This window comes from Tiliqua scincoides, chromosome 5, assembly GCF_035046505.1.
Source record: "Tiliqua scincoides isolate rTilSci1 chromosome 5, rTilSci1.hap2, whole genome shotgun sequence".
In the NCBI taxonomy this organism is placed as follows: Eukaryota; Metazoa; Chordata; class Lepidosauria; order Squamata; family Scincidae; genus Tiliqua; species Tiliqua scincoides.
Window position 1 is genome coordinate 137,238,118 of NC_089825.1, and position 25,538 is coordinate 137,263,655.

Sequence of the window (25,538 nt, forward strand, 5' to 3'; positions counted from 1 at the left end):
TTCTGCATCAAAACCCTACAATGAGAGTTGCATGCTGTATCACGGTGGGTATGTTTTAGGATATGACTCTTGCCACTTTGAAATCCAACATATATTTGGTAATGACACTACTAAAATAGTATGGCCACAATCTATGAAGTGTAAAGAAACTTTGGTGCATAGACTTGAAATGTAAACTTCTCTGAATGACAGCACAAATCAGCTTTCTAACTTGAAACCACACAGATTGAACACATACACAATGTTCAAATTCAGCTACAAAGGTTTCTTGGAAATATGCTCCCTATGACATGCTCATTTACTGCTCATTTACTGCTCTTGGAAAATCGGTTCATTCAGAACTTTTCTAGAACTTCAAGAAATTCAGCAATGAATCTGAGGAGAGTTTCACTCCACGGGGGAAGTGACTGGTGAATGACTACCAAACAGTTTTGTCTGTGGGTGGTAAGCATTGAAAAGGAAGACAGGGAGTGTCTGGATAACATCTCCAACTTCTGGGATAGTTTCTTTGGAACTTGGGCTGGGAGGGGACCATGAGGCTAGGTTTTTGAGGTTGAGTTGGAAGACATAGGTGGAAGGCAATAGGCAAGACGAAGTTCAATCGGTAAGACCCAGTGGGCTCTGAACAATTGCATCTGGACAATAGGGAAAGGCACAGGGAAGGGCGTAAAAGAATGGACACACTTGTACAAGCAAAGAAGTGAATGTTGGAGGTGCCAGGTTCGTAGAGAGAGTCCTGGATTGCAGATGGGATGGGAGTGTGTGACACGCTCTAGTAGGTCATTCTCAAACACAGCAGAGGGAGAGGGATAATGAAGAATTTGGGGGTCTGTGATTCGGTTTCTTATTGGGTTTTCTGACCATGAATTTAAATACAATATTTAGAGTCTTTCCTGATTAATGCCTTTTTTTCCCATTGAAAGCTAATAATAATAATAATAATAATAACAGGTATTTATATACCACCTTTCTTGGTCTTTATTCAAGACTTTATTCAAGGCGGTTTACATAGGCAGGCTTTATTTAAATCCCTTATTAAATAGGGATTTTTACAATTTGAAAGAAGGTTCTTTCTTTCAAGAACCACTACATTCAAGGTGTTTCATTCCAATCTGGCTTCACATTCTGGCCTCCATCCTCCCACGCTCAGAGCAGATGGAATAGCTCGGCTTCAGCTTGTCAGCTGCTTCAAGGTCGCACGGTGCTGGTGGCCTCGAACTGGCGGCCTTGTGGATGTTATCTTCAGGCAGACGGATGCTCTACCCTCTAGACCAGACCTCCTGCTAATGATGGCCAATGCCCGGCTCCCAGGTTTGGGAACATTCTTTTATGTTTACGGAAAGATAATGGGATTTGAGATTGGGAAAGGGTTGATACCACATTTTCTCTGGGAGGCTTGATAGTGGGCATCTTGTAGTGCAAGACAGCCAGGACACTGGATGAGCATATGCCTTCTGTGCCATAGAAGTGAGAAGGAGAAGGGTATCCTACAGTTCTATCTCAGGTGGAAATGATGCATGACCCATCTCTAAATCATAATGCCAGTTTCCCACTGGGGGCTTTAAGGGCCAAATACTATGGTCTCCCTGCACTGCCCAAACTCTCATTCTGGTAGCACAAAACCAGGCTGCTGATGGCTGCTGCAGCAAAAAGGCAGCAGCTCCGTTTATGCAGCAGTGGCTCCAGAGGTCTCCCTCAGCACCAGTACATTGGCAACAGAAGTGCATTGTGGGCAGGGAAGGCAAAAGTAGGGAGTTTTGAGGGCCACGGAGGAGGGTCTGGAAGGGCAGGGACAAGAGGGAGGGGTGGAGGGGTGGATCTCAGGGCACAAGCATATGCCAGAACCTTTCTCTTTCAGGCTAGCCCATGCCTTTCTCTCAGAGAGATACCACCATGATCTGAGTTTCTACTTCCATACCTTCACTAGATAGGGTGTTTCTAGTTAGACCTTGTACCTGCAATCATTCTCTGTTTGTTGGGTCAGGGTGTGTGTGTGAGTGTGAATCAGTGGCACAGCTAGAAGGGGTAAGGGGATCAAATTGTGTGAAACTCTTGGGAGGGTGGCACAACTAGTGGCCAACACTGTGGAAACTGTAGTGTAGTGTTTATGAATAATAGTGGAAAGGTATAGATTGTTTGATTGGTCATTTGACAATGAATGCATTGAAACAAACTTTGTTGAATTATCTGTGTTCTATCAGTTATAGCAAAATAACCAGAAAAGGAAAACACAACCGCCTTATGTTACAAAAAGTGGATTTCTTTAACTCAGAGCTGACCAATGAGTCTGACTGTTCTGAGAGCCAATGAGGTGCTATTATGACCCATGATGGAGCTGATAAGGTGTTGGTATGAGTCAGTTCTCATTTCCATGAGCTAATAATAGGAGTCCTGTTCAGTTGGGTATGTCTTATCAAGTTGTCCATTGGTTTTTTGTTGGTTACTGATTTATTGGGTGATCTGTACTGTTATATAGTAAAACAAATAAATTAACAGAGCCATCCTATCTTGTGCTGGAACAGGCAGGCCAGGAGGCCTGTGCTGTATCCAGTGCAAGATAAGGCCCCAAAGTGGCTCAGCTAAAGTTAAGGGGAAACTCCCATAACCCTGGGTAAGCCACTGTAGCCAGAAAGGGTCTCCTCGGACTTGCGTCACCTCCTGAGGTGACATAAGTTCGAGGAGAGCAGAGCGGCTTAGAGCCACTCCTCACTACTAAGGAATGGGGGCTAGGATCTGGCATAACAGCCGGATCCCAGCCCCAGTTCCTGGGGCCGCCATCCATCTGCCTCCCCCCACCCCGGAACACCTCCCTCCCACCTCCTTCCTGCCCACCCCAGAGCCTTGCATTGGCCAACCTTGGCCAACACAAGGCTCCATTCCTAAGTCGACGCGGAGGTTGGATTCAGCCTCTGTGGGCTGGTGTGCATCCCTGTGCTGGCCAAACCAACTCTAAAGGAAGTGCAAACATGCTTTACAGCACATTTGTGACCCACAACATAAAGACATTGTGCTTTGCAATGCAAGCAACTTGTGTTGGCCCAAGGTCACCCCACGATTGTGTCCTAAATTAATGGGGTGACACCAAGAGTTACCACAATTGGTGACACCAACCCTAGTGATGTCACTGGTGGGACGTTTGGATGTTGTTGGGCACGGGTTTAGATGACTTCAAAAGTGGATTTTAAACATTCATGGTGCAGTATAGACAGGACTGGGAGGGACGAAAGTGGAGCATTTCCATGCCCCCAACCCTCCCAACAGGGCATCCCACTCACATTGCACTTGTGACAACTGCAGCCGCAGCAAATCAAGCACTGGTAGTGCTTCATGCAAATCTGATTCCAAAATACGTAGTTGGAAGTAATGGGATGTCATCACCAGCAACCACTTCCAGAAGGCCCATTTCAGGCCAATTGGAGACAGGGGCAGGTGGGTGGGCCTAATGCACAGACCCTCTGCTCCTCTGCCAGTCTTTAACACACAGAGATCCCAGCTATGATCATGGCTGATTCGTTTGCCACACCAAAGCGTGGGACCCAATTTCATGAATTCTGGAAAAACAGCTGAAGTCTAGCCCTTTCTGCAAGTCTATTAGTATTTATCAGTATACCTATAGAGACATAAGCATATGCTTTCCTTCTCAGGCAAGTTCTTCCAGCATAGGTCTCCTTAAACCTGTGCCAGCAATTTAGCAGACACAGGTTTGAGTAGATCTGCTACAGCGGCTAAGGATTTCCTCAGGGCAAGGGAACAAATGTCCCTTTACCTTAAGGAGACCTCGATTCCCCTGCAGGTTGCAGTATATGCCACAAGGCATCAGTGCAGTGGCATTTCCATAGAACTGGCCTGCCCACCCCAGTTAACATCAACTCAGAAGTAAATCCCACTGGGTTCAATGACACCTACTCCCAGGTAAGTGTGTATTGCATTACAGCCGTAGCCACAATTAACTTTTGATATTTTGGGTCCACGTCATTTAAGATTTCTTAATTCCTTCTTCTAATTAGCTGCCCCCTTTTATTCAGTTCAGGTCTCACAATGATAATGTAGCACTTGGGGGAGAAGATACAAAACAGGAGCCCCAAACTGGAGGCCAAGATGGAGAAGATCTCCACAGCCACCAAGTGTTTTCCTTTGGTACTCAGGTAGGTTGGCACAAAAGACAACCAAACACTGCAAAAGACCAGCATGCTGAAGGTGATGAACTTGGCTTCATTAAAGCTGTCTGGCAACTTCCTGGCTAGGAAAGCCACAACAAAGCTGATTATGGCCAGGAAACCCATAAAGCTCAAAGTGCAGTAAAACATGGCAGCTGAACCTTCATTGCATTCCAGCACAATTTCTGTTGCCATTGAGTGCATATCAAAATCTGGGAATGGGGGAGACTTTGCTAACCATACAGTACAAAGAGTAGCTTGCATTAGGAAGCAAGAAAGAACAATGGAGAACGCCAGTCTTGTGCCCACCCATTTCCTTATGCTGGACCCTGGTTTGGTGGCCAGGAAAGCCAGAACCACAATGATGGTTTTGGCCAACACGCAAGAAATGGCCACTGAGAAGATGAGACCAAAAGCAGTTTGTCGAAGGAGGCATGTCAGTTTCTCAGGTCGACCAATGAACAGGAAAGCAGAAAGGAAGGCGAGCAAGAGGGAGGCGAGAAGAACGTAGGTGAGGTTCCGGTTGTTGGCTTTGACTATGGGAGTGTCCTTGTTCTTCATGAAGATCCCAAGCACCAAAGCAGTGATGAAAGAAAAGGAAAAAGCCAGAGCTGCTAAAATGATCCCCAAAGTTTCTTCATAAGACAAGTAGGTCATTTCTTTTGGCACGCACAAAACCTGGTCCTTACTGGGATATTGGTCTTCTGGGCAGTGAAAACAGTCATCCATGTCTGAAAAAAAGAACATGGGGATTTTCTATAACTGGGCCCTCAGGATAGAGTTCAGTGATGTACTTAAGCATTACTAGAAAGTCCTGAATCAGGGCTTTCCAAACCCTGAACCAAGGGCCAAATCCAGGGTTTGGGGAAAGTCCTTTTCTCCGTGAGTAGAGCTTAGCAGTTTCCATGCTGCAAGCATTTCCAGTAGAACTGGGCTCCGGGACACTCTGGGCAGTCATATCTGCCTGGATGTCCTGTTGCACAGCCTTCTGGGCCACCGGGTAACAGAGGCAACTGCCCAGAGCATCCCGGTGCCCAGATCTACTGGAAATACTTGAGGCACGGAAGCAGAATGTAAGTTCTGTTCTGAATGGGGACTGCATTTTCGTCAAACAGCAGATGTGACTTTGGTGACTGCTGTCTTAAATGAGGGCCGCAAGGTCCAAATGCAAATATGTTTCTACCTTTCTCAACCAAGTATTTGGCAATCCCCAGTTAACCACGACCAATCCAGGTTGTTGGCTCCTGTTGTTCATTACCAAGATGCATTATTCTCACCTTAGGCATCACAAAGGAGAACTTTTCAATACATTCAACTTGTCTGCACAAGTCAAAAGTTCCCTTTTCTGTTTCTGTGAAATGGGTGCTGCTCTACCCAGGAGTGCACATATCATTGATTCTGTCAGCTCAGGATCTCTGATCAGTGCTCATCATTATGAATTCTGAACAATTGTTTAAATACAAGGGAAATGAGACTTTTTTGGGGGGCGGCGTTTGTTCAGCAGTGGCCAGGTAGATGGAGGCATGGGGGGAGGTGGAGAAGTGGCATTCCAGGAAGGGGGGAGATGGAGGGAGGGTGGGGAGAGAGCGGGGAGAAGCCGTTCCGAGGGGAAGGAGTAGGGTGGGAGGGAGGCAGGACTGGTGAAGCTTCACCAGATCCAGAGAGCCTCTGTGTTGGGCTCAGTGTCCAACACAGAGGCTATTGAGTCTACGCTGACCTTTGGGTCACTATAGAATCAAGTAGTTCCATTGCTTTACTACAATGGAGGGCTACTTGCTTTACCCGCGGGGAAGGGGATGAATGTCCCCTTCTTCTGAGGAGCCACCGGCGGCTGCCTGGAGCTTACTGGATGCAGCGGAAGCCATTTCCAGCACTGCTGCAGCCCAGCATGCCGGTCTGCTTAGGATTCGGCTACCCACCATTAGGAAAATTTCTGGATTATCATCAATGTATTTGATGAACTTTAAGCAGGGCATGTCCTACCGTTCTGATTTGAAATCTTCCCTTCTGGACATTGGAGGCAATCATAGCAGCAAAAGGGTTGTCCTTCCACCTTTCTCCTGCTATAGCCAGAATGACAATGGCCATTACATAGAGAAAGGGGTTGTGCCTGTCCGTAAACAAAAGCAGAAAGACATTATGAAGGCATCTAAACATACTATATGTTCAGAAGACATAGTTTGGACTTTATATTTCACTGATCACTTTACTTTTAAGAAATGAGTAATGCCGGCATGACAGAACGGAAGTGGTATGAACAGAAAGTTGCAACCTGATATTCCTGACTTCTGCCTAAATAATGTAGGCTTTATTCACAGATGTCCAGCATTTGGTCACATTACTTCTAGTTAGTACTAAGTGCCCTACAATGTCCAACTCATTGGACATAGTGCTGTAGAGTTTGGGGGCTATGACAACATTCGTCGGACAATTATTTTTACTGTCTCCAGACTTTATCCAAAGTCTTCTCCATTGGAACATATGAGTGGCAGGTTACCCCTTGATTAGTGCTCAGCTGTTAATTCCATTGTTTCACATGATTTCATGAATCATACGAACAGCAGTATTGCCCTGACAACATTCTCATTCACATGAATCATATAAACCTGGCAGGGACAACATTTTGCAAAATGAAGATTTGGGGTATAGAATCAGTATCTGGGTCAACCTCATCTGATTGACAAGACACAGAGATAGAACGATTTCAGTGCAGTTGGGTACAGGCTATGTGGTGAAGCACAGCTTGCAAAATGGTGAAAGGGATTCTTTCACCTTGAAAGGTGAAGTCTCTACCTGGTCATAGATGCTGGGCCACACAATGGCATCTTCAGCAATGGTGAACATTTGGACCTCAGGTTCCATGGGGTCTATCCTTCCGACTTTAACTCTACGAAAGCTCCGGTTTGCGAATGTGATCCAGTTGATAATATCAAACCCAGCTATTAATTCCCCATTTTCATCAAAGGAAAATGTTTCTCCAACACTGTTGTTGAACATGGAACTTCTCAGGTAGCGGTGGAGCTAAATTGATGCAGAAGAAGGCAATTAATCGTGATATTCAAGAATGTGGAAATACCCAAATCTAATGATTGGTCCGAAAGTATGAGTAGCATCTTTATGTAAGAGAATGTGGCTCTTAATACTACAGGTGTGCGCCACTTAGATATATTCTCTTAGAAACATTCTTAGATACATACTTAGATACGCAATTAGGCCATTAAGTGAACATTCAGTCCAAGCTATTGCCTTGTTGTGCAGACACTCCCTGCCAGTCACTAGTTGGCTGCACAGGCTACTGGAGACAGACACTTTCTTCTTTACATTAAGAGCCTCTCTGTTGTGTAAACAGACCCTTTGCTGCAGGTTATGGGAAATGTGATTGCCTCATTAAGAACATCTTTATTGTGCTGTGACCACCATCATATATGGGGTCTGTTGTTAAACGAAGAGTTGTTAAGCGGTGCACACCTGTATTTCATTTGAAAGGTTCAAGTGACATGATTCAAGATAGTGTAAATCAAGATTCTTTCAAAAATATTTTAAATAAAAATAAATTTCTCTCTATATACTTAAATGATGTATAAGCGTTCATAAATGTTAATATATATGTACAACAATGTGTAAGTGTTCATATATGTTAATATTTGTACTAAAATGTGCATAATCCAACCAAAACTGTATTTTCATATAAAATAAAATCCCCCCCAGTAACATTCCAGAGTCATTGGTGTAAATGACGCCACTATTGCATCTCTCTCACAACTCTGTTTCAGCTCCCACAGCCACAAATCAAGGTTTTGTTGTTGTTGTTTTGTATTTTTAAACAAACAACAAATCAAAATTTCAGGGCCAAACTACTCATTGAAAATGGCAGGCGAATTTACTCTTAAATTCCAAAAGTTTAGTGCTGACATCAATGGAGAATATTTTAGAGATTTATGGGACAACCAACAGTGGTTGCACAGATAGAGATGATGTGCTCTGGACATTACCTGCCATGGCTGCTGATTCAGAAAATTCCATCTCTCATTCACTTTCGTTCCGTGGTTTAACTGGGATGAATGAAGGGCATGCAAAGCATGTGCCACAGCATAGACCGCATTGTAGACACTGTAGCTGTGGGAAGTCATGCTCACTTCAAAGACAGATGTGGGGAGAGTCTCCAACTTCTCCTCCCCACTGCAGGGATTTCCATTGTCATTGTCTTTGTTAGAGTCGGGGAAAAAGCAATCAAAGGCCTGTTCCCAGAAGACCTTGATAAAGCCGTCTTCTCTATCTGAGGCAGGATTTCTGCTCTGAAGGAATTTCTGAAATCCCAAAACCTCCTTTGAGGGCACTGCAAAGGAGATGGCGCCATGCATGCACTCCACACTGAAGGTTCTTTCAAAGGGAAGTGATGTGAAATCCGACTGGGCTGGCATAATCCAAACTTTGCCTTTTGTCTTCATTGGTGCACCCTCATATTCTTTCATGAGGGGGAACGTTCTAAAAAGTGCAGTGACCTGAATTTCACCATATAAGAGCACAACAGTGGCAGTGCTTCCTAATATCGTTTTGTATGCCCCATGCCACAACTCCACCGTTTCATAGATTTCATTGGAGAAAGATTCTTTGGGCACGGCTTCTACGAAAGCAAAGCAGATGCCTTCTTGGGTGAATGTGGGGAGCACGTTCTGAACAAACCACTCTCCACTGTCACTAGGTACATAAATCACCCCAACCCACGTCCACCTGAAATGCAGCAGCAACTTGAGAAATCCCTTATATTGATGGTCAATTTTTGGAAACATCCGGTGAAAGAAAACAGCCTTGGTTTCAAGATTCAGAACTGGAACAGAGCCATATACAAGCTGGAGAACATTAAAAAATGGAATGATACATGTCTACACAGAAACAAATGCTTGTGTCTCTCTTTCTGTGAGAGAGTTATGAGAGTACAGGCGGGATCTTGGTATCCACAGGGGATCCATTCCTGGGCCTCCCATGGATACTGAAACCCATGAATAAGTGAATATGCAAGTCCAGTTCACTACGACCACTATGATCTCTGGATACGACCACCAGAGTCTGGAGGTGTTCTGAGATACCCTTGTCTTGTGTGCTCCCTGAGGCATCTTTTGGGCCACTGTGAGACACAGGAAGCTGGACTAGGTGGGCCTTTGGCCTGACCCAGCAGGGCTTTTCTTACCATGTGAGTAAACAAGGTTTCACAGATCTGGAGAGATGAAAGGCATGGTGAAAAGATGGATGCTATCAAAAGAAGGGAAGAGGAAGGAAGCAACTTCAGAGAAAGCAAGACTGATTACAGACCTAAAGAGAGATGAAAGCTGGGGAAAATGGGCATGAGAATGCACAAGGCTTCCCAATGTGGGGAATGAGGTGCACTAAAGTTGTAAAAACATGCCAATAAATTAGAGGAAGAAGAACAACTTATGTTCTTCTCAGACCCTTATAGGTACACAATTGTCCAGATTCTTTCCAGAAAAAGGCATTTGGCCTCCCTCCTTCCTCTGTGTGACTTTCAATGAGGAGCAGCGCTGTTCATAGATGGCTTAGCAGGTTCCCCTCCCTTGGCTAGGGAGGAGGACAGAGGTTCCCCCACACTTTCAGCTTGACTGACTGGAGATCCACACACAGCCTCTCCTCCTCCTCTGTTTGAAAAGAACAGGAGCGGCAAAGGAAAAGTGAAGAGAAAGGGCACCCCTCCTCCCTTCCTAGACTGGGAATTGCCCATTCAAGTATCAGACTTCTACAGGCAGCCTCTCTTCCCAGCCCACACCACTCATGCTCACTTCAAATAGAAGCCACACTGAGGAGAGAGAGAGAGAGAGGCTGCAGGCAGACCTCTTGTAAGTAGGTCCAGCTTTAGGCTAATTGGACTGATTGCTCCAAATTGGGCCCCGAGCTAGGTAAATTGACTCTAGCCTAGTATATGATTTATATTAAAATGAGCTTGGATACATCTGGTGCATTAACTCACATGCATTTTTTAAGCACATGTTTTGATTGCTTTCCATCCTTTCATAGATCTGTAACATCTATAAGTGATATTTATAGCTCTGTGATACTACAGACTGTGGCTGTGAACCTGGGGCCCCACCACTAATGTTTCCCCACAGCTTCTAAGGTCAGCTCTGCTTCTAAGTAGAGGGAAGGGAGGTGTGGATAGCACTGTTCCCCCTCTCTGTCTTGGACACATGTTGCCTCCCTTGCTTACTCACTCACCCAGCTGCCCTGTCCCTTCATCTACACAGGTGCATGTACAAATGAGCCTGGGGGTGGCAAAAGTGGGGGGACACAGGCTGTCACCAGCTATCAGGGTAATATTTATGAATGGATAGTACACTTATAAACTTATATTTATGCATATTTATCTAACTCTCATTCCAGTTGATCAAACAACTGACCCTCAGCTTACACTTGTCTGCAGTTTAATGAAATCTGATGGCAGCTTACCTGTGGTATCTTGTAGTTGCACAAAATGTTTGCTATGTAGTTCCACATGGGAGAGTTGGGTCCCCCAGTGACAGCTACTACATTGTCTTGTAGGTCACACTTGTAGTTGGGGTTGAATTTGCCCTTTGTGGAGAGAAGTCCTAGCGAGGCAAAGTATGTCCAGCTAGCTGAGAAATAACTGTTATAGATGTTGAAGCCTAACGTGACATTGGGTAAGATATGGGGATTTTCATTTATCTCCTTCACGGCAAATTCCAAGGCCAGGATATGCTGGTAGGTCTGAATGAATACTCTACAATGAGAGTTGCATGTTCTATCACAGTAGGTATGTTTTAGGATATGACTTTTTCTACTTTGAAAACCAACATATATTTCGTAATGACACTACAAAAAAAGAATGGCCACAATCGATGAAGTGCGAAGAGCCATTGGTGCCTAGACCTGGAATGTAAACTTCTCTGAATCACAGCTGGCAATTCTGAATGACTACGAAGAAAGTTATATGACATTGCAACACATTTACTCCACAATATGACATTAACTACACTTAAATTTAAGGAAAATCCATAGATGCTTGCCAGCTAGACATTTTTTTAAAAAATTACTGTAACTGCCAGGACTTGCATCAGAGGTTGGGGTACTTAGGCAGCTGCCCAAAGGCTCACTACTGATCCATGTGACTGCATCTGTGCCCGTTTCCTTCAAGTTGTGTTGGGCAGAGTGACTATCTCAGGGACCACCCAGAGAGGAGGAAGCCAATTCAGGGTGGTTTACACAAGTGTCCCCAGAAGCAATGCCAGGATGTTGGCTGTGAGGGTGGGGGGAGTGGGTCAGGAAAGGGATGGAATGGGGCACGTGGGAGAAGGGAGCACAGTAGGTGGAATGCAGGAGAGAGGGGATGGATCCCAGTGACACCGGCATATGGAAGGACTCCATCCCCATTACTTCTCCTCTTCCCTCTCCCTTACTCTCCTCACTTCTGCTGCAGCAAAATGGTTGGAACACTCCAAGGAGGTACATTGGAGCAACAGAAACATGCCCCACGGGTAAGGGAACAAATGCTCCCTTAACCCCTGCTAACTCAGTAAGCGGCACTTTTTAAGTGGGTGCCCTTCTTTTATTTAGCAGGGGGAGAGTAACTGGCCCTCCTCACTGCAGCAGTGTCTTTTCTAGTGGCTGTCTGCTGGTGTTCTTTTGCATCTTTTTAGATTGTGAGTCCTTTTGGAGTTGTTTGTTTGATTTTCTCAGTAAACCGCTTTGTGAACTTTCTGTTGAATAGCGGTATATCCTCCTGTATGACGCAGCCTACAATTCATTGACCCAGCTGCATTTCTAGTTAGGATTCAGTTGTTTGCTGCAATTCATATGAAACTGAATACATCACTTGTCAAATGTATTCCTAAAATCAAGACAAACAGCGTCCTCAGCATTCCCACCACCCACTCAGCTAGTCTGCCAAGTAAAAATTGGAACAGTTTAATGCTGTATTACATGTCATACAAAAAGATTCACTTTATGATAAGGAATTTCTTAATGCCAGTCATTCCCATCGCAATCATGACTATCTCAATCCCATCTCAACCTGTCTAATCAGCCTGTCTGAGCATAATATCTGAAAACATGCATGAAAGGTTCAGGAAAGTCAGCTCCTTACAGACGATCATCAAGCAGTCCCTGAGATGGATGTCTTCTGAAAGTATGTGGGTCAGAAATCAGGTAGCTTTGAGAAATAATGCCACCAATGATGAAGTCTCCAGACTCATAATAACTGTAATGGAGAGGAACATGCTCGCCTACAGAACACTTCGTAATAGGGGCACTGTACACTCCTTGAGGCAGGCATATTAATAATAACACCATGAATTGCAACATCCTCTATGACTATCTACCTTTTGTAAACCCATTCACTGTATCCAGATTATGCCATATATTTAGATGTTTCTGAAGGGAGCAATGATTCCCATGAGACTTGGAGAAATCGGTCAAGTCATCATACTTAATTTGATAATGACAAGGGGAGAAAATCATCTCCTGAGTGTTATGGACACCCTGAGACATGTCAGAAGAAAACATGTTGATTTGAACTGGGTGATCTTGGCAGGAGCTGAAAGATGTAATGAAAGCTAAGATGGAGACAATGTTCTAACCCAATGGTTGCCAAACATTTCAGCGCCACAACACATTTCATCCTCCCCACACTCTTGGCAGTGTCACAGAACCATTTGGCAGGCCCCAGAGAAGCAATTTCTGGTAAAATGAGAAGTTGTGTCCACAAACCAAAAGTTGCTTCTAGTTGGTTCTGTGGGACATTCTGAGGCCTGCGGTGGCCAATAAAGTGGGTCACAGGCCTGGTGAAGAGGACTCCACAACTTCCCAATTAGGCAGTGTAGCACTACCAGGAGCATTGTGTTGGGTCTGGCACACATGGAGTACCCACCGTACATGGACCCACAGTTTGTGAAATGCTGTTCTAACCCACTGCATGGGAGGGACTGCAGAAATGAAGTCTACATCCCCTGTTGGGCATTTATTTGTACAATCAAGTTTACAATACTGCACCTCTAAGTGCATTGGACTAACTTTTGGTAAGAAATAGTTAACTGGAACTAGATTGGGTCTACAAATTTTAGATATTATATTCCCTTCTTCTTATCAGTTGCCCCCTTTCATTCAATTCAGGCCTCAGCACTATAATGAAGCATTTGGGGGCAAAGATACAAAATAGTAAACCAGCCCCAGAAGCTAAGATGGAGAAGATCTCCACAGCCACCATGTACTTCCCCTTGGTGCTCAAGTAGGAGGGAACGAAGGACAACCAAACGCTGCAAAAAACCAACATGCTGAAGGTGATGAACTTGGTTTCATTGAAGGTGTCTGGCAACTTCCTGGCTGAAAAAGCCACAGTGAAGCTGATAATGGAAAGGAGACCCAGAAAGCCCAAGACACAGTAAAACATGAGAGTGGAGCCTTCATTACATTCCAGTACAATTACTCCAGTCACTGAGTGCATGTCAAGATCTGGGAATGGAGGGGAAGTTGCCAGCCACTCAGTACAAATGATGACTTGAAGGAAGGAGCAGGAAAGGACGATCACGGTTGCCAATTTATTTCCCACCCATTTCCTCACCCTGGACCCTGGTTTGGTGGCCATGAAAGCCAAAACCACAGTGATGGTTTTGGCCAACACGCAGGAAACGGCCACTGAGAAGATGATGCCAAAAGCAGTTTGTTGAAGCAGACATGAGACTGCATTGGGTTGTCCAAGGAACAGCAGAGCACAAAGGAAGCAGAGCAGGAGGGAGATGAGAAGAGCGTAGGTGAGGCTCCGGTTGTTGGCTTTGACGAGGGGAGTGTTCTGATGCTTAATGAATATTTGGAGGATTAGAGCAGTGATGATAGAAAAAGAAAGTGTGAATGTAGTTAAAGTGAGCCCTAAAGGCTCTTCATAAGACAAGAAGCTGTAAACCTTTGGAATGCAGTTATCCTTATTACGGTTGGGATATTGATCTTCTGTGCATGGAAAACAGTAGTCCATGTCTTTTCAGAGAAAAGGGAAAATGAGAACAATGAGAAAAGCTGCATACAGTACAGGCATTCTCCCATATACGGAAAGGATCTGTAGCACAAAAGCCCTGCAAATACGGAAATCACGGATAGACCGGACACCTGTTTCAATGGTGCCCCCCATGCAGCACTACCCCCCATGCATGCATTCACATTGTTAAACTGCTTACCCGTCGAAGTTTTCTTGTTTGAACAAGTTGCTATAAGCTCATGGTGCAACGTGAACAGGCTGCCAACAATCTAAATAATTAATCTATCTCTATTGCTAGACAGGAAGCGGAAGTTAACCACTTCCAGTTTAGCATTTGAGCTCGTTTCAGCAAGTGTTTAGGCAGCCTGTTCACATCGCACTATGAGTGCAAGTGCTTATAGTGACTTGTTTTAGCAAGAAATCTTTGCTGGGTAAGCTGCTTATTGACAGTAAAGGGCGGGGGGCATATCCGCAGATAACCAGAACCGCTGATATTAGATTATGTGGATACGGGGGCCAGCCTGCACCCTACATTGATCAGCACTTGGAATTATAAAGCACTGAATGAGGGTGGCTGGCTCAAAACCTTAGAAAAATTAGCTTATTCAAACATTGTTGCTTTCATGAAGTTCTACTCCAAGGCAATTCATATCTTAAGAACCTGCAACCAAGGGGAAAAAAGCACCTCATCAAGGAGGGCATCTTCTCACCTTTGGTACGATGCACTGGCAGCCCAATTGGGTTGTGCTGCTGAGCTTATTATGACAGTGGAAGTCACTTCCATGGTTGTAAATGGCTGCCAATGGAGTGTGGAGCATTCTGTGAGTGCTGCTGCAAGAGGGCCCTGCTGTGCCCATCCGACTAGGGAAGGCAACCATGGGGTGGTGGTGGTAATGGGGCAGGCTAGGCGTGAAACTGGATGGGGTGGGAGAAAGGGAGCGGGGAAGCTGCACGGCAGGGTTGATTTGGTGGTGATGGTGCACAAAAGATCCTAACCCCTCCTTTGTCAAGCTTCCCACCCAGTGTAACTGATACTGTTCTACGCAGCATGTCTCTCACCATTCTGATCGGATATTTTCCCTTGTGGGCACGGAAGGCACTCGTAGCAGCAAAATGGCTCCCCTTCCAACTTATTCTTATGATACCCAGGATGGCAGGGTGGGTTACACCTCGAGAGGGGCTGTGACTGTCCAGGAAAGAAAGCAGGAAAAGTTTCAGAGACCAGAGTTTTGGATGTCATGTCTCACTAGGCACAGTACAGTTAAGAAACGGACACATACTGACACAGCATATTGGTACAAATGGACAGTTGAAATCTGTTCTTGACATCTTTTCCCCATAAGATATAGATTTGATTCAAAGCTGTCCAGCACTTGGACACTTGGTGTCCTCACTTCTAGTTATCACTGTGTGGTATACAATGTCCAGCTGAAATGAGGGCCACCATGGTATGGTCCTGTTTGCTTGTTAGTATAAGATAAAATTCCTCTGGGAATTCTTTCCACTTCCTCCAGACTTCATCCAATGTCTTTTCTGCTGGAACATGTTAAACTAGTTTGCTATAACATTCTTCTATCAGGTGCAATGCATATGTTTTTCATAGTTGTATATTGTTTATTCATCATGTTGTGATATTTTGTTACTCCTAAATGTTCTTTTGGATAGTGCCTCCCCTTGGCATCATTTTTTCTAACCCAGAAATTCAAGGGAAAATGGCAGGAATGCCTTGGTCTTCTTAGTGCTACCCAACAGCATAGCTAGTGCATCTGATACCTGATACCCCTCCTCTATATAACGGCCTCAATTCCCCCCATCTCTTAATTGTTTCTTCTTCTTGCTTTCTGGCTGCCCAGGTCATTTGTCTGTTGTAAATTTTACTGCAAAGGAGGAAGAACCAACAGGCAAATGAAACGGACAACCTCTCTCTCTTCTTGCTGGCCTAGCAGCCAGCAGGAGAGAGCCTGTCTGCATTTTTTTCAAGAAAGGACATAAGTTCTTTAACTCTTGGATGCCATTAATTCTGAGAGTGGTGGTGGTGGTGCAGGCCCTGCTTCTTTGCTGGGCACTTGGCTAATTACTGGAACCTTCCAGGGCATCTCATGTATCCAGGAGGCCATGGGGATACAAAATGATTCCTGAAAGTAGCTGGACACCAAGCAGAGAAGCTGTGCTTTCACTGCTGCTACTGAAGCTCCCTCAGGTGGCAAGGCTTTAAGCAGGGGCTATCATGTTTGCTCAAGGGCTCTGAGTTATCAGTAGGATTGCCCAGGCACCAAAAATAGCTCTCCAAAACCACGAGGGTCCGGCTAGAATGAATAAATGAATGAATAAATGAAGCAGTATTTGCAAGTAAAAGCTGCTATATTCCATGGGACATTCTGCCATTCACGAGAATCATGAAATCATGTGAAGCAACTCAGCTATAACATTTTTCTAAGCGAAGATGTGGAATACAAAATCCAAATTTGGATCAACTTCATCTGATTGACAGAACACAGAGATAGAATGATTTGAATGTAGTTGGGTACAGGCTGTGTGGTGAAACCCAACTTAAAAAATGGTGAAAGGGACTCGTACATCCTGAAAGGTGAACAGACTCTACCTGGTTATAGACGCTGGGCCACACAATGGCATCTTCAGCAATGGAGAACATTTGGACTTCAGGTACTATGGGGTCTATCCTTCCAACTTTAACTCTACGAAAGCTCTGGTTTGTGAATGTGATCCAGTTGATAATATCAAATCCGGATATTAGTTCCCCATTTTCATCAAAGGAAAGTGTGTCTCCAATGCTGTTGTTGAACACGGAACTTCTCAGATAGCGGTGAAGCTAAATTAATGCAGAAGAAGGCAATTATAGAAGTATGTGGAAAGACACAAAAGGTAATGATTGTTCAGAAAGTATGAATAGTGTTATTATGTAAGGGGATGCTACCCTTCCTGCATAATTCAAAATTCCCTCATTGAAAGATTCAAGTGACATAACTCAAGCTTCTGTAAAGAATCAAATTACACAGCAACCCCCAATAAAGACACAGACAAGGGCAATATGGTACAAAGGGCCACTTTATTAACTATTTAAATATACTTAAGATTACAACAGGACCTAACAAATAAGTCATGCGAGTTCTACATGGGGGAAACGGAGTTGCCCGTCTACTTCCCCCTATAACAATTTGGGGGACCACACCCGACTCTGGGCAACATCAGTGCAAGCCTGCCGCCCGCTTCATTGTCACCCCGAAGGGCCAGGGTGGCAGGCTAGCTCAGAACACCCGAGCGAACCCACGATGCGCCTTTCCACCAGGTCGAGGTTCATCCAGCCTGCGTCACCCAGCCGGGAATGCCAGCAAGACCAAGCGTAGAGTCCACCTGGCCCTTGCCACCCTGCGGTGTACACCGAGATGGCCTTAGCTACCCAAAACCTGCATGACACCTGCCTAAAGTGACCAACAAGACCTATGGAAACCCCAACTCCACCCCTAACTCCACAGTCCAGGGTAGGCAAAAAAAAAAACAAAAAAAAACAAAAACACACCAACCAACGTGCCAATTAGGCTGATGGCAAAAAATTCCTACCTGGCCCCAGCTAGTCTCGGACTGCCAAAGGGTGGGCGGGTGGGGGATTGCTGCCTGGTCCTGACTGAGCGGGCTCCCCTGTGCAGCCTGCATGTGGCCCCAATCCAGTTAGCCCCCAGCCAATAGGCTGCAGGGCTGGCCCCTCCTGTGCCTCATGCAAACGCCGGTGCCACGTTAATTCACGTGCCACCGGAATTCAATAAAAAAATAAATTACTCACTACATCTGGATATGATCTTATACGTTAAGAACAACGTATAAAGGCGCAATCCTAACCTCTTATGTCAGTGCTTTCCAGCACTGACATAAGGGCAATGCAACTTTGAGGTCAGGGAACAAATATTCCCTTACTTTGAGGAGGCCTCCATGAGTGACACCCAACCGCAGGCTGCAGCACATGTCCCATTGGCACCGCTATGCCAGTGCTGGAAGACACTGACATAAGGGGTTAGGATTGTGCACTATGTATTTTAATATATGAACTATAATGTATGTATTTTTATCCCACCCCCCAAAAATATATATATAGTAGCCCCCACAAATCCACAGACTTGGTTTCTCTGGATCTGCAGGTCAAATGTATTTGAAAAAAAAATTGAAACTCTCCTTCCTTCCTTCCTTCCTTCCTTCCTTCCTTCCTTCCTTCCTTCCTTCCTTCCTTCCTTCCTTCCTTCCTTCTCTCTAGCCATTTAAGCCACACCATACTGCTAAAACTTTTCAATGCCTTGTTTGACTGAGACTTGTACAGTTTTCGAGCAGTCCTTCCCAAAGAGGTAGCATTAATGAATGTAGTTGTCAATCTACCACTGAGCGCATGCCTTTTCCTGTTGTGCCTTTTTTGCTTCCTGATAAAGCCTGATAAAGCAGGCATGTTGCTTGACTCCAGAATTACCAGCCAGCCCCACCTCCTGTCTCCAATCTGTCCCCATCAAACTTGCCTGGGGGGGGGCAAGGCAAGGTAGCCTGAAGCTCCTGTTTGCACACCCACATCCAGCAGAAGCTACAATCAAGCAGAGGGAAAGAAAAGCAGCTTCAGCTCAAAAAAAATCCAAGGCTAATGCTTGGCTTAAAAAAATAAAATCCCCCCAGGTTACTGCTGGTTCTGGAGGAGAGGCTGTCATTGGTGTAAATGGCCCCACTCTTGCACCACTTTCATGACTCAGTTTGACCTCCCATAGATCCTTTACAGCTTTCAAAAAACAAACTAAATTTCAGGGTCAAATTACTCATTTACTGAAAGATGACAAAAGTTCTGACAGACGTGGATAATATTTTACTCATATAAGGGTCAGTTGTAGAGTACAGAGAGACAATGTCTTCAAGACATTACCTGCCATGGCTGCTGACTCAGAAGCTTCCACCTCCCCAAATCTTCCTTTGTCCTGTGTTTGAACTGGGATGAACGGAGGGCATGCAAAGCATGTGCCACAGCATGAACCACATTGTATACACTGTAGCTGTGGGCAGTCATGCTCACTTCAAAGACAGATGAGGGGAGATTCTCAAACCTCTCTTCCCCACTGCAGGGATTTCTATCACCATTGCCTTTGTCAGAGTTGGGGAGGGAACAGTCAAAGGCCTGTTCCCAGAAGACCGGGAGAAATCCATCTTCTGTGTCTGAGGCAAGGTTTCTGCTCTGAAGAAATTTCTGAAATCCTAAAACCTCCTTTGAGGGAACTGCAAAAGAGATGACACCATGCATGAACTCCACACTGAAAGTTCTTTGAAAGGGAAGGGATGTGAAGTCCATCTGGGCGGGCATGATCCAAACTTTGCCTTTCGTCTTCACTGGTGCATCCCAAAAAATTTTCATGAGGGGTAACATTCTAAAAAATACAATACTCTGAATTTCACCATATAAGAGTACAACAGTGGCAGTGCTTCTGTATATAGCTTCGTATATTCCAAGCCACAAGTGAAACATTTCATAGGCATCACTGGAAAAAGATTCTTTGGGCATGACATCAATGAACGCAAAGCAGATCCCTTCTTGGGAAAATGTGGGGAGCACGTTCTGAACAAACCACTCTCCGCTGTCAATATTTACATAAATCACCCCAATCCACGTCCACCTGAAATGCAACAGCAACTTGAGAAGTCCCTTATATTGATGGTCACTCTTTGGAAACATCCGGTGATTGAAAACAGCCTCCGTTTCATGATTCAAAATTGGAACAGAGCCATAGGCAAGCTGGAGAACATTAAAAATTGAATTGTGAATGTTCTCACTGAAACCTAAATCTGTGTCTCTCTTTCGTATCGGGATCATATTGACAAATTCTAATGCATCTCTGTTTCTCTGTGATTCATATATGGCCTTACCATTTGCTTACCATTGCTTACCAAAGAAAATGAATTTCAATTATACTTTCATTTTCTTTCCCCCTCCTTGTTATGGTACACCTTTCTACCTAATTATTACTGTGTTTAAACCTTGTGGCTTCGTAATCTACTTTTGGCACCCAAGGCCGCAGTACAGTTGAACAGTGCCCTATGACTGTGTTGCTGCAGAGGGAGCTGCACAGTTGGAGCTGGCCAAGATTGGTCTCCATAGGTTGGATGGGGGTTAAGAATAGGATGGAAATATCATAAGAGAGACTGAAAAGAGTCAGGGAGAAGGCAGGCAAGAAAGAGAGAGAGAGAGAGAGAGAGAGAGAGAGAGAGAGAGAGAGAGAGAGAGAGAGAGAGATGGGCCCTGGAGGATGGGAATCGGGACTAGAATAAACAACAAAAATATTCATTTACTCAGCATGTAATTAATCTGTGGAACTCCTTGCTTCAGGATGTGCTGATGTCACTTGGCCTAGATACCTTTTGAAGACAATTGTCTTCAAAGAAGAGTCCATCACAGGTTACAAGCCATAATAGGGATATGGAACCTCCTGGTTCTAGGTTATTTCTGAATGCCATGTGAAAGGGAGTGGCCACAGAATGCAGCTATCTCACTGCCTTGTCGGCCCCCTGAGGCATCTGGTGAAGCACTGTGAGATACAGGAAGGTGGACTAGATGGACCTTTTGCCTGATCTGGCAGGGCTCTGTAATGTGTGGGGAGGAAGGGCTTCACAGAATTGGCTAGACAGAAAGGCATGGTGAAAAGACAGGAATAGGAACACCACAACTTCAGAGAAAGCAGGACTGATTACAGGACTAAATACAAAGGGTTCCAGGGACAGATGGGCATCTGTGTAAGATTACAGGGCTTCTCTGTGTGGGATCTGAGGTGCACCTAAGTTGTAGAAAACATGCTAGTAAATTAAAAGGAGAAGCACAGTTTATCTGGCTCCATATGTTTATTGACCACAGTGTCCTCCTCAAACCGCTTTAGGTGCCCTTTCACCCAACCACTTACCAGAGAATGCAACTTCTTTCCTTCTTCCATGTGGCTTCTGTTTAAATCAGGAGTTGCCCTGTTCATAGCTGGCCAAGCAGCTACAACTCCTGTGGCTATGCAGGAGAAGGTTTCCCCACCACTTGACATTCTGGAGGTCCATACCAGCCTCTCTCCTCTGCACAGCTTGAAATGGACAGGAGCAGAAAAGCAAAAGGAGATGAGGGTACCCCTCTCCCCTTCCTAGCCCCATGTGCAGCCTCTCCTCCCAGCACACACTGCTCCTGTTCACTTCAAATAGAAGCCACGTGGATGAGAGAGAGAGAGAGAGAGAGAGAGAGAGAGAGAGAGAGAGAGGCTGCACACAGACCTCTTGTAAGAAAAGTGAAGGGTGAAGATACCTTCTCCTCCCTCCCTAGCCTTGAGTACTTGGCCCCTCTGTCTATTTATTTACTCACCCACCTCACTCTCTTGCAGGTACATGTACAACTGTGCCCAGGGGTGGCAAACTTGGGGAAGTTCAGGCAACGTACAGACACAGGCTGCCACTTTTTAATCATGGTAATGTTTATGAAAGGAATTTCACTTTATAAAATGTGTTGCTTTAAGAGCCATAGATGTTAGGGCATATTTATCCAACTCTTATCCCAGATGATCAAACAACTGACCCACAGCATACACTTGCCTGCAGTTTTATGAAATCTGATGGTAGCTTACCTGTGGTATCTTGTAGTTGCACAGAGTATTTGCTATGTAGTTCCACATGGGAGAATCTGGTCCCCCAGTGACAGCTACTACATTGTCATGTGCGTCACACTTGTAGTTAGGGATGAATTTGCCCTTTGTGGAGAGAAGTTCTAGTGAGGCTAAATATGTCCAGCTAGCCGAGAAATAACTATTATAGATGTTGAAGCCCAAAGTGATATTGGGTAAAATCTGGAGGTTTTCATTAATCTCCTTGGCAGCAAAGATCAAGGCTAATATATTCTGGTAATTCTGGAAGAGGACACTATAATGAAAGCGACATGGTGTTGACATTTGCTTGATAATACGACATAAGCTGCACTTGAAATCAATATATGTTTGCTAGCAGCACTGCAAAAAAGAGATCTAGGAAGATCTGAACTTTGGTGCCCACATCTGAATCACTAACTTTTTTTACAACACTTTGGCCATGCTTCCAATCAGAAAGCCACACACACATGAAATTCATGCTCAAAGATATATCGTGTTTTGATATTGTCTTTGGTTTATAGCTTACTCATCCCTCTTGCATCTATTGCTCTCCTATACAACCTCTCATGATCAATAATAGAGTGAGGATAAAGATATTATTCTATGGGCTAACTGCACCTCCCGGTCACTCTGGCATTCACTCTTTGCCTGAATAGTGTGGGTCGAACACACAGAAAGTTCCTGTTCTGCATTGTTGATCTGTATGAAGGTGTCCACCAAGTTGGAGAAATGTGTAGATGTCCCACCTACTGCAATACAGGACATAAAAATAGAGGCAATGTGACTTCATTATTTAGCAGGCGAAACCTTTAGATTGATTCATAATCGGTTAGACAGCCACACACAAAGAGCAGTGTCTCCTCATCATACTGCAGAAAAATTTGAATGGAGTACCCCAGGGCTGTGTCTTGGGCCCAATCCACTTCAATGTCTTTATCAATGGCTTTCATGAAGGGATAAAGGAAGCCCTCATGTTCAGAAATACACTGTTTTCGAGCAGAACTTATCCATATTATTAAAGCTGCATTACAACAATCACTGTATACAACAATCCTTTGTGTTGTGGTGGTAGAGTGACTGTCTCAGGGAGTCCCCCAGAGATGAAGAAGCCTGTCCCTGGAAGCAGGGCCAGTAAGTTGGCTGTGAGGGTGGGTGGTGGGAGGAATGGGTCAGGGAAGGGATGTCTGGGTTGGGAGGAGGGGGGCAGAAGGTGGAACGGAAGGCAGAAAGGATGGATCTAAGCAGCATTGGCACATGTGGCCAAAATCTATCCCCATTCCCTCTCCTTTCCCCTCTCCCTTACTCTCCTTGGTTCTGAGCCAGAAAAATGGCAGGCACAGATCCAAGAAGAATCATTGGGGCAGCAGACACTTGCCCCAGGATAATGGAACAAAGTGTCCTTTACATCCTTCCATGACTGCTTCTCCTCCCTCGTGTATAATGCAACCTGCACTCCGTTGACATGGCTGCATTGGCAGAGGGGTTAGTTAGGATTAGGCTGTTAGTTGGCATTCATATAAAATGCAGAAGTGCTGTCACTTCCTGCAGCTTTACTGAAATCAAGACATGTGGCATCCACAACACTCCCATCACCCACTAAGCTAGCAATCCAATTTAAAAAGAAGTGAAATGATTCAATTCTGTATTGTGTGCCCTACAGAAGGATTTGCTTCATTACAAAGACGTTTTTAAGAAATGCGAGTCTTGCCATTCATTCTCACCTCAGTCATGTTAGAGCCAACTGGATCAGCCTGCCTGAGCATATCTGAAAACAAGTAAGAAAGGTTCAAGTAAGTGAACTCCTTACAGGCAGTCGTCGACCAGTTCCTGAGAGGGATGCCTTCTGAACGTTCTCAGGTCAGAAATCAGGTAGACTTGGGACATAATGCCACCGATGATGACATCTCCAGACTCATAATATTTGTAATTGATTGGAACAGGCTTGCCTGTGGCACACTTAGTAGTAGGGGAGTTGTATACTCCTTCAGGCAGGCATGTTAACAGCGACAGCATGAATTGCAACATCTTCTGTGGCTATCTCCCTTTTGAAAACCTATTCACTGTATCCAGATTGTGCCATATATTTAAACGTACCAGAAGAACACAATGATACCCATGGGAGCTGGAGAAATCATTCAAGTAATCATGCTTAATTTGATAATGACCAGGGGAGAAAATCATCTCCTAAGCATTTTGGACTGTCTGAGATATTCCAGATGAAAACATGTTTATTACAATTCTGCAGAAATCATCCATGACCCCCCCCCCAGTGGCATAGCAAAGACATTGGGGGCGCAATCCTAGGAGCGACCTGGGCCTGCACAAGCCCCCAAGTCCTCAGGAGTCAGCTGGGCTGGTGCAGAGGTGTGTGCCGGCCTGTGGAGGCTGAATCTAGCCTCCGTGCCGACTTCATGGGGGGAGGCTTGTGTTAGCCAAGCTCAGCCAACGCAAGGCTCTGGGAATGTCAGGGAGGTGGCAGGGGGAGGTGCTACAGGATGGGGGGAGGGAGGGCAGTCCCAGGAGTGGGGGGGGGGAGTGTGAAGCATGGCCGGGTCCTAGCAGATATGCCAGATCCTAGCACCTGTTCTCGAGCCACACAGAGCGGCTGCAAGCCTCTCCGCTCTCCTTGGACTTATGCCACCTCCAGAGGTGGCGCAAATCAGAAGAGATCCATTGAGGCTGCAGTGACTTACCCAGGGGTAAGGGGAAAAGTTTCCCCTTGCCTCCAGCTAAGCCACTTTTGGCCCTTATCTTGCTCTGGGTGCAGCACAGGCCTCCTGGCCTCTCTGTTCCAGCATAAGGTAGGATTTTGCTGTAATAGCCCAATTCTATCCACTAACCTCCCCGTCAATGACGCTGTGCCAAAAGGATGACCACTGCATCCCATGGTGGGAGGGCAGTTGCAGAGGTCTATTATTCCTCTAAGTAAAGGAATAATAATTCCCTTTCCTGGAGCTAAACATCGGTGGCGCAGAGTGATCTACTTGGACCTGTGACCACTAAACAGCTGTTGCATGCCCACATTGAACCATGCCATAGGAGTGGGTCTGGGAAGAGATTAGGATATCTGTGGCACCCGTGCTGCTTATCTCGCCCACCTCCTGGGACCTGATCTAGGTGTCCCCACCCTCCCCCCACCCTGTTCCACCCTCCTGCCATCCCCTTCCACCTCTCCCTCTGACGTACCTGCTCCAGCACTCTGTGGGAGAAGCAACAATGGAGTGGGAAGGTGCAGGCATTCCTGCTGGCAGTACACTAAATTAGTTAATGGTTAGAATGGAGGTTGAAAGGGAAGGTGAAAAGAGTCCAATCTCTCCAGAGTGCATGGAGAGACTGCTTAAAACAACAGTAATAGAGGCCCAGCGGAAGTGTATACCGCAAAGGAAGAAGGACTCCACTAAGTCCAGGAGGGTGCCCGCATGGCTAATGAGCCGAGTTAGAGAGGCTGTAAAGGGCAAGGAAGCTTCCTTCCATAAATGGAAGTCTTGCCCCAATGAGAAGAATAGAAAGGAACATAAACTGTGACAAAAGAAATGTAAGAAGGTGATACGGGAGGCCAAGAGAGACTATGAGGAACACATGGCCAGCAGCATTAAGGATAATAATAAAAGCTTCTTCAAATATGTTAGAAGCAGGAAACCTGCCAGAGAAGCAGTTGGCCTTCTGGATGGTGAGGGAGGGAAAGGGGAGATAAAAGGAGACTTAGAGATGGCAGAGAAATTAAAAGAGTTCTTTGCATTTGTCTTC

At 45.3% G+C, this 25,538-nt stretch overlaps 2 protein-coding genes across 2 annotated transcripts; both read right to left on the reverse strand.

Annotated features, from left to right (window-relative positions):
- Positions 1-3,986: 3,986 nt before the first annotated feature.
- Positions 3,987-12,485, reverse strand: LOC136650886 (vomeronasal type-2 receptor 26-like). The gene is made up of 6 exons (XM_066626803.1): positions 12,268-12,485; positions 10,614-10,791; positions 8,150-9,007; positions 6,951-7,178; positions 6,141-6,267; positions 3,987-4,888 (listed from the first exon to the last, which is right to left on the reverse strand). The coding sequence occupies exons 1-6, from the start codon at positions 12,483-12,485 to the stop codon at positions 3,987-3,989; spliced, it is 2,511 nt and encodes an 836-aa protein (XP_066482900.1).
- A 754-nt stretch (positions 12,486-13,239) lies between these two features.
- LOC136653787 (vomeronasal type-2 receptor 26-like) lies at positions 13,240-23,816 on the reverse strand. The gene is made up of 6 exons (XM_066630667.1): positions 23,599-23,816; positions 21,774-21,951; positions 19,058-19,918; positions 16,751-16,978; positions 15,208-15,334; positions 13,240-14,150 (listed from the first exon to the last, which is right to left on the reverse strand). Exons 1-6 carry the CDS (start codon positions 23,814-23,816, stop codon positions 13,240-13,242), a joined length of 2,523 nt encoding a protein of 840 aa, XP_066486764.1.
- Between the last annotated feature and the right edge of the window lie 1,722 nt (positions 23,817-25,538).

Coding starts and splice junctions, on each gene's coding strand:
- LOC136650886 (XM_066626803.1), bottom strand. CDS start 12,485: ATGTTGCAATTCATGGTGTTATTATTAATATGCCTGCCTCAAGGAGTG. Junction 7,179..8,149: donor TGAATCAGCAGCCATGGCAG/GTAATGTCCAGA, acceptor GCATCAATTTAG/CTCCACCGCTACCTGAGAAG. Junction 4,889..6,140: donor GAAGATTTCAAATCAGAACG/GTAGGACATGCC, acceptor TCTTTTTTTCAG/ACATGGATGACTGTTTTCAC.
- LOC136653787 (XM_066630667.1), bottom strand. CDS start 23,816: ATGTTGCAATTCATGCTGTCGCTGTTAACATGCCTGCCTGAAGGAGTA. Junction 21,952..23,598: donor GAACTGGTCGACGACTGCCT/GTAAGGAGTTCA, acceptor CATCTATAATAG/TTATTTCTCGGCTAGCTGGA. Junction 14,151..15,207: donor GAAAATATCCGATCAGAATG/GTGAGAGACATG, acceptor TTCTCTGAAAAG/ACATGGACTACTGTTTTCCA.